The following is an 11429-nucleotide window of genomic DNA, read 5'->3' as shown; positions in this document are numbered from 1 at the left end:
CTTGTTACTTGAGAGTTCAAGTCCATGAGTAGTCATTGCAATCACATGCATCCTCATGAACACTTGGTTTCTTGCAGGAAGAATCTTAGGTAATCTGAGTGAAGACTTCATTCAGAAAAAGGCATTTGATGGCAAAAATGAATTGTACTCATTGTCTGCACTATCCAGCTATTTTCTATTATTTTTACTAAGGAGTCTAGACTATTTGGGGTTCACATCTATGCTACAGAGCGGGAAGTATTTTCTGTGACAATGTAGGCCATACTCAAAAAACCCCCATAAATATAATCAAAGCAAGAAATACAGCAAACACCTGCACAAAAATATACAAACAAGTCATACTTGGTGGTATATGCCTCTTATCCCAGCACATGGGAGGCAGAGAAAGGTAGATCCCTGTGGTTCTGAGGCTGGTCTGTTCTCCCTACGTGGTGAGTTTCAGGACATTTAGGACTATATAGGGAGACCCTGTTTCAAAAAACCCAACCTACCAATAAGCCAATCAAACACTCTCTAACCCACCAAAGCTAAACCATCCCAGAGTATAATGACAATGAGAAAGAAATCCTATGGACTAGCAGGGGTGCGCAGGGCCTTCCTTAGTCGTTGGATGTTCTGTCGACACGGACTGATGGAAAGGACACCATGGAACACCGTGCTCAAAACGAATCTTCCTAAAATGTTACCATGTGACACTGTAATGTGTCATTTCTCCTTCTTACCATCATTTCTCCTTCTAACCATCTCTGCTCAAGTATCTAAAGAGGACCTAGGTTTTACAATGTCCTTAGCCCCAACCCCAGTCTCATTTGTTCTCTAACTGTGTTTTTGTGTGTGTGTCAAAGGCTCAGGGCTCAACATAGCTCATACACGAAGGTACTCTAATACTCAAGTTTTTAATATACAATTTAATTCAATTATTAAATCCAACATTTTGACAAAGTCTTAGTACTCAACCAAAACCAAAACAAAAGAATCTAACTTTTTTTATGATCAGAAACATTATAAAGTAACATTTTCAACAGGATAAAGACCATCTAACATGTATTTACAAAAAGCTAATATTCTATTATAAAATTTAAGTAATTCCATTCTACATGCTAGGAATGGCCCTAACAAATACACTTCAAGTGAACTTAACTATTTCATAGTAAATGTTAAGGAAAAAATAAGATGTTTTGGATATGTCAAAGGCCCCCAATTTCTCAGTAGAGATACTGTTTTTAACAAACACCCAAAAGAAAGTACATAAGATTCGTAAAGAAATTTATAAATTTTGTTAGATATCAAATCAACATAAGACATATCTATACCCTAGTTACAATGAAAAACATATTTGAGATCTTCTAATTATTTTAACAACGTAGACTTATAACTAATTCTTGTAACATTAGCATTATGACCCCCCAGAACTGGAGAATTACATTATTAAATATACACAAAATAAGATCAAAAGACTTATTTCTTGTTGAAAGAAAAGGTAAAACCAACTCCTCCTAAAGCAAAATCAAAATAAACCCCCAAACGACCCTAAAACAAAAAAAAGTCCCATTTATTTTAAAAAAATATAACATGTGCTGGGTAGTGGTGGCACAAGCCTTTAATCCCAGCACAAAATGGCAGAGGCAGGCAGATCTCAAAAAAAAAAGAACATAATCATTACTTCCCTTGCGAAGTTTGTTTCATACAGAACCGCATCTGTGAGGTGAAACCATTTGCTAGATTTTCCCAAATGAGGAAGAATCTCGGTTAGGACTGGGTACATGTGAACATAGCTGGCACAGTAGGAGGAGTAGTGGTAAAGTCATAAACAATTTTCACTATCAATGACTAATTAATTCAAGAAATTAAGTTGGGGAAAGGCGAATGATAGGGTAAAGTTTTGAGGGAAAGTACTTCAAGTTGGGGTGAAAACCAGGATTGCAGTAATGCGGTTGTCCGAGGGTGACTTCTGTAGAGAAAAAGTCTAAGTAAACAGTCACTTCAAAGACCAAATGCAGGTGAGTACCAACCAGCACGTGATCTGGTGCTGATGATCTATCTTCCTTCCAGACTTTCTAGCCAACCATCAATGCAATGTTCTGCATTCTGCCCAATTCAAAGACAAGAGTGCCCTTCTAACCTTGTATGCTGGGCAGAGACAGTCACAATGGCATAGGGAAGCCAGTCTCTCTCTTGAGGGGCATCAGGAATTGTGCAGCGCAGTTCATTGAACAGTCGCTTCCTGGCCTTGCATGGGGTCCATGGAGAGAATGGAGGGCTCTGCTCTTGGAGACCTGGAGGAGGAGATGGAGGCAGGGGCTGCAGGGGTGAGCTGGGGAAGGGTCCCAACAGGTAGCTGTCCTGGTCCCAGATAGACCTTGGAGAATATGTTTCTGCATTCGGGGAAGGCCCCGAAGGATATGGTTCTGGGATGTGGTCCTGAGATCAAGGACTGGGCATCCTGTTGGTGGAGGAAAAGTTCTAACTTTCCTGACCAGCTGGAGGATCCATCCAGAGTGACAGGCTGCCAGAGTCCGCATCCCCACCACAGAAGTCCTCATGGTAGGAACTTTCTAGAATGTACTCACAGAAGGATCCTGGCTGTAGGACTAGGAGGTCGTCCTCTGGCATTTCCAGGACAGCACCCCCCTGCGGGCTGGTGGACAAGAACGCAGGCTGCCCAAGATGGTAAGAATCCTAGAGGCCCTCGGGCACCAGGATGATGGTGTGTTCAGGGAGCAACACTTCCATGACCGAGGTGGGATCCGGCTCCAGCAGCAGGTTGATGCCATCCAGCTGCAGGTGCATGGCGCAGTCGGCAGCCAAGAACACCACGGAGGTGGGAGCATCGCTGACGGACCCAGCAGCCTCTTCCAGGCCGGGTGGCGCCGGGGGCTCTTGGAGGCTGCATTGCTCGGCAGGGCTGGGTCCTTGTGGCTGCGGTGTCCAGCAGGGCGCGGGGTCTGCATGGAGCTGCTAGGCTGCATGTTCAGCATGTGGGGCTGTCGAGGTGTAGGGTGCAGGGAGGATAGTGGCGCTGGTGCCGGTGGTGCGGCTGCAGTCACTGGCCCTGGAGGCCTGCGCTTTTTTCACGTGCCACCGGATACAACCTGGACATCAATTAAATCGCAAGTGTTGGACCGGAAAGTGAAGTCGTGAAATATCACGCCAGGCTCTGCCCCTCAAGCCTTCATTTCCGCTTTGTAGTGTGGGCTGGGCTTTCCAGTATCCTAGGCTGTACTTGAGAAATGCTTTTGTCCTAGTATATTTTGTCCAGAATATCTTTCTTGTCTTTTATTTTTTATTTTTTGGTGTCGAGACAGGTTTTCTCTGTGTAATAGCCTTAGCTAACCTGATACTATCTCCGTAGACCAGGCTGGCCTCCAATTCATAAAGATCTGCTTGACTCTGCTTCCCGAGTGCTGAAATTAAAGGCATGTACCAGCACCGCTTGGTTTTCATTTTTAATTTTTTTGGTGTTTGGAGAATGATTTTGTCTGTAGCTTTGGAGCCCATCCTGGAGATAGCACTTGTAGACCAAGCTGGCCTGCGAACACACAGAGAACTGCCTGCCTCTGCCTCTGTAGTGCTGGGAATAAAGAGGTGTGCTACCAGCGCCTGGCCGGCTTTTTTTTTTTTTTTTCTGATTCGGAATAGGACTTTAATATGGCTGATCTGTAGAATTCCTGTTTTTGAGTGGTTCTGAAATTTAAAAGACCACCTAGAATTTGCCAGGCTGGTTTACAAGGCTCTAGAACATCTAAGACTATAAAGAGAGGTTCTGTCTATTCTCTGTTAAAAAAATAATCACTGCAAAGGATGCTTCCTCCACTTCCCCAATTATTCAGTTCTCTTAACTTCAGTGCTTATCAAATTATTTATTTTGTTTTCATTTTTTTCAGAGAAAATGTCACTGTGTACGTGAATCCTGTGGTTGATAGAAAGTGATTTCAGCATCATGAGAAGGAGAATATCAAGTTTGAGTCCAGCCTGAGTCACATATTGGGACACCATTTTCACAACCAAACAAGCAGCCAGGTGGTGGTGCCACACACCTTTAATCCCAGCATCTGGGAGGCAGAGACAGGAGGATCTCAGAGAACTTGAGGCCTGCCTGGTCTCAAAAGGGAGTTCTAGTCCAACCAGTTCTGCTACACAGAGAAACTCCACCTGAAGAAACTTGCCTTAAAACCAACCCAAGCCTAAATAAATAAATAAATAAAGCCAAAAAGTGAAAAACCAAAAGAAAACAAAAGAAAACCCACCAAGCATGGGTTAGAATGCTGGCTTAGTGGTTAAGAGCATGTGCTATTCTTCCAGAAAATCTGGGTTCAGTTCCCAGAACCCAAATAGCTGTTCACAGTCATGTTTAATTCCAGTTCCAGGGGATCTGATACCTTCTTCTGGCCTGCACTGGCAACATGCAAGTAGATGATATAAGACAAACATGCAGACAAAATATCCACACACACTGAGATAATATATATATATATATATATATATATTACAAAAAAAAGAAATAGTATATAAGGGAGAAAAATTTACTGAATGCTTGAGTTTCATGAGGGGACCACCACACTCGAATTATAGCCTGCTGTGGATAGAACTTGGAACTTTGTGTAAGCATCCTAAGCATCTCTTGGAACACATATCCTGCCCCGTGGTTTGTGAACTACACAGGTGTTTCTCCATCTCTCTGAGAAGGGCCTTTAAAATACTAAGGAAGAGCATTCAGGCAAAGATTTCCTGAGGATTGAGGGCTGTAATAAAATTGTTAAAGTTAGGCCCAGTGTGTTGGATGGTCACCTAGAATCTGTCCCCAGGGTGGTAGAAGCAGTAATTCCATCCTAGACGTCAGTCTCAGTTGAATGAGCCCCTGTTTAAAAAAAAAAAAAAAGGATAAGGAAAAGAAAATGAAAGACAAAGAGAGCGGGAGAGATAAATAAATTTACCCCCCCCCCCAACATCTGGAAGTGGTGGTACCTAATGCTTTTAATCCCAATTCTAAAGAGTCAGAGGCAGGCAGATCTCTGTGATTTTGAGGTTGGTCTTGTACTACATAGTTTCAGGACAGCCGGAGTTACACAGAGAAACATGTCTCAATAAATAAGCAAACAATAATGAGAGGGAGAGAGAGAGAGAGAGAGAGAGAGAGAGAGAGAGAGAGAGAGAGAGGGAGAGGGAGAGAGAGAGAGGGAGGAGGCTGGCTGTAGTTGTAAACCCATTAATTTTGTTAGAGACAAGAATATTTCTGCGGGTTTGAGAGAGGTCTTTCCAACATAGTGAATTCCAGGACTGCAAAGAAAGACCTTTCTTAAAACAACAATAAGAAGAAAGAAAGCAGAAGGTATCATTGAGAGCATTAAATATTGAAACAACATTAAGCTGTCGATGATGGCACACGCCTTTAATCCTAGCACCCAAGAGACAGAGGCAGGTGGATCTCTGTGAGTTCGAGGCCAGCCTGGTCTACAATAGCTAGCTCTAGGTCAGGCTACAAAACTTCACAAAAAAAATTTGAGGCACTAAAAATAAAAATTTAGTATTCTAAGTATATGTTCTATATTCTATTATTAATTAATTATATTTTGAAACATAATTTAACCATGATCCAATGTGGTATGCGGAGGAGGATGACCTTTAACTTCTGATCCTCCTGCCTCAACAACCACACTGACAGGAGCACAGGGATGCAGTGTCCTATCTGGTTTCCGTTGTGCTGGGTATTGGACACAGCGTTTATTGCAGCCTAGGTGAGTGTTCTGCAGCCAAAGTGTATCTCCATCTCCAACTGTAGCACTATTAAAAACTATACATTCAATCCCCAAACACCTAGTGTTTACTTTCTAGTTTAGTTACTGTGGGAATATGATGCAGACCTGTATTTTAATTTAAACCAAAGACACATCATCTCTGTCTGATAACCTCCTGTGACATGCTCACTGGTACTTTGCGTGACTTCTGAATTAACACGCAATGTCTCCCCCACTTTCTCCTTCCTTCTTTCTCCTCCCTCTCTTCTTCCTTTTCTTCCCTCTTTCCTTCTCTAATTCAGTATTAGGGATCAAACTCCCAGCCTTCTGCATTCTAGGCAGCTGGTTGAGCACCTAGCCCCACCTCCAAGCCCTTTGCCCCACTTGAATGTGTTTTCCCAGTCTCCATGTGCCGGCTCTGTTGGTTTCCATTCCCTGGCTGGACCATCTTCTCAGTTTTTCTTTCAAAGCTTTTCATTTTGACACAAGGTCTAGGTAAATTACCAGACCCGGCTTGAAATTGCTTTAAAACAGGTTGGCCTTGTGATGGACCGGAAAGTGAAGTCATGAAATGTATGCTTGCCTCCGTTCCTCAAGCCTCCATTTCAGAGGCTCTGCCCAGGAATGTGGGCTGGGCTTTCCAATATCCTAGGCTGTAGTTGAGAAGTACTTTTGGCCTAGAGTGCCCAGAATATCTTTCGTGTCTTTTTTTTTCTTTTTTTTTTTAATTTTTGGGTTTTTTGAGACAGGTTTTCTCTGTAGCTTTGGAGACCATCCTGGAGCTAGCTCTTGTAGACCAGGCTGGCCTCGAACTCACAGAGATGTTTGCCTGGCACCAGGTCTCTCCCTAACCCCATATGGCACCTTCTATCAGGATATGTCTTTCATTGCACTCCCTTTCCATCGTTTCCATAAATGAGCCACCCCACACCTAATCTTCACAATTCCCATTACCTCTCATAATGCCCTTCCCCTGTTTTACCCAGGACACTTCTTACATACATCAAAGAGCAGCAGGAAAGAACAGTATCTTGAAGTAATGAGAGAAAATAGATGTGATTTTAGAATTCCCAACCCAGCTAAAATAGCACAAGTTAGTAGGTGTCTATGAAACATTTCCAGACATAAGCTAAGACTTACCACATAGGCCATGGAAGAAAGAATTCCTGAGGCTGTTTTGTAGGCTGCTCAGAGGTGGTGGCTCACACCAAACATCTTAGCCCTTGTGAAGCTGCAGCAGAAGAATTTCAAGCAGGGTAGATGAAGAGAACAGACTCCTGTTCGTCTCTGACATCCACATGGTGCCAGGACACTAGTGTCACACGGAAGCAAAGCAAATGCATAAATGTGTTGTTTTTTAAATTAGAAAGAAATATGGAGAATAGAAAGAAGGAGTGAAGGAAAAGAATAGAAAAGCGAGTAAAGAAACTGGCAAGGAGTTTGGAATATTTAAAATTTATTTATTGATATTCTCAATGTAACTTTATGTTGATTAGTTCTCAAAGTAGCTTTATGTTGATATCTGCTTTATCAGTATTGATTTATTTCATTATTAGAAATGGATCAGTGGTTAAGAACACTGGTTGCTATCATAGAGGACCCTAGTTTTATTCCCTGCACCTAGATGGTAGCTCATACTGTTTTTAACTCTCATTGCAGGAAATCCAATGCATTCTTCTGGCTAAAGAGGCATTAAGTCATTCATGTGATATGTGTACATTTATGCACATATATATATAATATACATGAATACAAAATACATATATATGTACATGTATATGTATGTCACTTTCTTAGGTACAGTTTAATATTAGTTAAGAGTGGTTTAAATAAAACACAAACAGCAAGCTAGGTAGTGGTGGCACATACCTTTTATCCCAGCACTCAAGATACAGGCGGATCTCTGTGAGTTTGTGGCCAGCTTAGTCTTCAGAGTGAGTTCCAGGACAGCCAGAGATACACAGAAAAACCCTGTCTCAAAAAAAGTGTACACTAAACATATTTACAAAAGTATACAATGAAGCCAGATTTGGTACCATATGCCTGTAATCCCAGCACTTGGGAAGCAGAGGCAGGTAGATCCCTGTGAGTTTGATGCTGGGCTGATCTCCCTACATGATGAGTTTCAATGCATTCTGAACTACACAGGGATATCCTTCCTCAAAAAACCCAACCCTACCAATCAACCATTCAAACACTGTCTAACCTCCAAAAGTAAAACCATACCAGAGTATAATGTCAATCAGAAGGAAATCCTATGGACTAGCAGGGGTGCACAGGGCCTTCCTTAGTTGTTGTCTGTTCTATCTACAAGGACTGATGGAGAAAACACCGTGAAGCACGGTGCTCAAAAAAACTTCTTAAAATGTTACCATGTGACACTGTAATGTGTCATTTCTCCTTCTAATCATCATTTCTGCTTCTAACCATCTCTGCTCAAGCCTCTGAAAGAGGACCTAAGTTTTACGAAGTCCTTAGCCCCAACCCCGGTCTCATTTGTGTTTTTGTGTGTGTACCAAAGGCTCAGGGCTCAACATAGCTCATACATGAAGGAACACTAATACTCAAGTTTTTAATATACAATTTAATTCAATTATTAAATCCAACATTTTGACAAAGTCTTAGTACTTAACCAAAACCAAAACAATAGAATCTAACTTTTTTTTAATGATCAGAAACAATATAAAGTAAGATCTTCATCAGGAAAAGACTATCTAAGAGCTATTTATAGAAAAGCTAATATTCTATTATAAAATTTAAGTAATTGCATTCTATATGATAGGAATGGCCCTAACAAATACACTTCAAGTTAACTTAACTATTTCATGGTAAATGTTAAGGAAAAATAAGATGATTTAGATATGTCAAAGGCCCCCAATTTCTCAGTAGAGAAACTGTTTTTATCAAACATCCAAAAGAAGGTACATAAGATTAGTAAAGAAATTAATAAATTTTGTTAGATATCAAATCAACATAAGACATATCTATACCCTAGTTACAATGAAAAACATAAATTTGAGATCTTCTAATTATTCTAACAACATAGTTTTATAACTAATTATTGTAACATTAGAATTATGACCCCCCCAGAACTGGAGAATTACATTATTAAAAATACACAAAATAAGATCAAAAGACTTATTTCTTGTTGAAAGAAAAGGTAAAACTAACTCCTCCTAAAGCAAAATCAAAACAAACCCCAAAACAACCCCTCTATAATAAAGAAAAGCCCCATTTATTTTTCTTTAAAAAAATAACACGAGCTGGGTAATGGTGGCATACGCCTTTAAGCCCAGCACAAAAAGCAGAGGCAGGCAGATTGAAAAAAAAAACAACCAAAAACCAAAAAAACATAAACAAACAAACAAAAAAAAACCCCATGATCATTGATCATTACTTCCCTTGCTAGGTTTGTTTCATAGAGAACAGAATCTGTGAGGTGAAACCATTTGCTAGATTTTCCCAGTTGAGGAAGAACCTCGGTAAGGATTGGGTACATGGCAAAATAGCTGGCACAGTAGGAGGAGTAGAGGTTAACTCATAAATGATTAATAGTATTAATGACTAATTAATTCAAAAAATTAAGTTGGAAAGGCGAATGATAGGGTAAAGTTTTGAGGGAAATTACTTCAAGTTGGGAGAAAAGCAAGGGCTGCCCGAGAGTGACTTCCATATAGAAAAAGTCGAAGTAAGCAGTCAATTCAAAGACCAAATGCAGGTGAGTAGCAACCAGCACGTGATCTGGTGCTGATGATCTTCCTTCCAGACTTTCTAGCCAACCATCAATGCAATGTTCTGCATTCTGTCCAGTTCAAAACAAGAGTGCCCTTCTAACCTTGTAGGCTGTGCAAAGCCATTCACGAGGGCGTTGGGAAGCCAGTCTCTCACTTGAGGGGCATCAGGAATTGTGCAGCGCAGTTCATTCACTGAACAGTCGCTTCCTGGCCTTGCATGGGGACCGTGGAGAGGATGGAGGACGCAGTTCTTGGGGACTTCGAGGAGGAGATGAAGGCAGGGGCTGCAGGGGTGAGCTGGGGAAGGGTCCCAACAGGTAGCTGTCCTGGTCCCAGATAGACCTTGGAGAATATGGCTCTGCATTCGGGGAAGGCCCCGAAGGATATGGTTCTGGGATGTGGCCCTGAGGCCAAGGACTGGGCATCCTGTTGGTGGAGGAAAGGTGCTCACTTGCCTGACCAGCTGGAGGATCCATCCAGGGTGACATCCAGCCAGAGTCCGCATCATCATCACAGGGGTCCTCTTGGTAGGAACTTTCTAGAATGTACACACAGGAGGATCCTGGCTGTAGGACTAGGAGGTCGTCCTCTGGCAATACCAGGAAAGCGCCCCCCTGCGGGCTGGCGGACAAGAACGCAGGCTGCCCAAGATGGTAGGAATCCTGGAGGCCCTCGGGCACCAGGATGATGGTGTGTTCAGGGAGCAACACTTCCAGGACCGACGTGGAATCCGGCTCCAGCAGCAGGTCGATGCCATCCAGCTGCAGTTGCATGGAGCAGCCGGGGGCCAAGAACACCACGGAGGTGGGAGCATCGCTGGCGGACCCTGCAGGCTCTTCCAGGCCGGGTGGCGCTGGGGGCTCTTGGAGGCTGCATTGCTCGGCAGGGCTGGGTCCTTGTGGCTGCGGTGTCCAGCAGGGCGCGGGGTCTGTGCTGGAGCTGCTAGGCTGCATGTTCAGCATGTGGACGGCGCTGTGGGGCTGTCGAGGCGCAGGGTGCAGGGAGGACAGTGGCGCTGGTGCTGGCAGAGCGGCTGCAGTCACTGGCCCTGGAGTCCTGCGCTTTATTACGTCCTACCGGATACACCCTGGACGTCAATTAAATCGCAAGTGTTGGACCGGAAAGTGAAGTCGTGAAATATCACGCCAGGCTCCGCCCCTCGAGCCTCCATTTCAGAGGGTCCACCCAGGAGTGTGAGCTGGGCTTTCCAGTAGCCTAGGCTGTACTTGAGAAATGCTTTTGTCCTAGTACCACCAGAATATCTTTCGAGTCTTTTTTGTTTTGTTTTGTTTTTCTAGACAGGTTTTCTCTGTGTAACAGCCCTAGCTGTCTGAAACTCTGTCTGTAGACCGGGCTATCCTCGAACTCACAGAGATCTGCCTGCCTCTGCTTCCTGAGTGCTGGTATTAAAGGATGTACCAACAGTGCTCAGCTTTTATTTATTTATTTTGTTTTTCGAGACTGGGTTTCTCTGTAGCTTTGTAGCCCATCCCGGAGCTAGCTCTTGTAGACCAGGCTGGCATCGAACGCACAGAGATCTGCCTGCCTCTGCCTCCGGAGTGCTGGGATTAAAGACGTGTGCCCCCAACCAGGGCCGGCTTTTTTTTTGACAGATTTGTAATAGAACTTCAAAGTGGCCAACCTTTACAATTCCTGTTTTCGAGTGGTTTCGAAATTTATAAGACCACCTAGAAATTGCCAAGCTGATCTACTAAGCTCTAGGACACTCGAGACTATAAAGAGAGGTCCTGTCTCTTCCCTCTTAAAACACACACACACACACACACCGAAAAGGTAGCTCCCCCCACTCGCCAAATATTTAGTTCTCTGAACTTCAGTGCTTATCAAATTATTTATTTTTCATTTTTCAGAGAAAATGTCATTGTGCATATGTGTCCTGTGGTTGATAATATGTGATTTTAGCATTATGAGGAGAATCTCAGGTTAAATCCCGCTGGGG

The 11429-nt window shown here is 43.0% G+C and overlaps 1 protein-coding gene and 1 pseudogene across 1 annotated transcript; both read right to left on the bottom strand.

The window, feature by feature from the left end:
- Window positions 1-1033: 1033 nt before the first annotated feature.
- On the bottom strand, window positions 1034-6639 carry LOC125411971 (proline-rich protein 23A3-like; annotated as a pseudogene).
- A 1775-nt stretch (window positions 6640-8414) lies between these two features.
- Window positions 8415-10431, bottom strand: LOC148122277 (proline-rich protein 23A3-like). Its single transcript, XM_087905040.1, has one exon. It carries the CDS (start codon window positions 10429-10431, stop codon window positions 9655-9657), a length of 777 nt encoding a protein of 258 aa, XP_087761166.1. The 3' UTR covers window positions 8415-9654.
- Between the last annotated feature and the right edge of the window lie 998 nt (window positions 10432-11429).

The sequence above is a fragment of the Myodes glareolus genome, chromosome 4 (assembly GCF_982192425.1).
Source record: "Myodes glareolus chromosome 4, mMyoGla1.1, whole genome shotgun sequence".
NCBI lineage: Eukaryota > Metazoa > Chordata > Mammalia > Rodentia > Cricetidae > Myodes > Myodes glareolus.
This window is presented reverse-complemented; position numbering and strand designations above follow the sequence as displayed.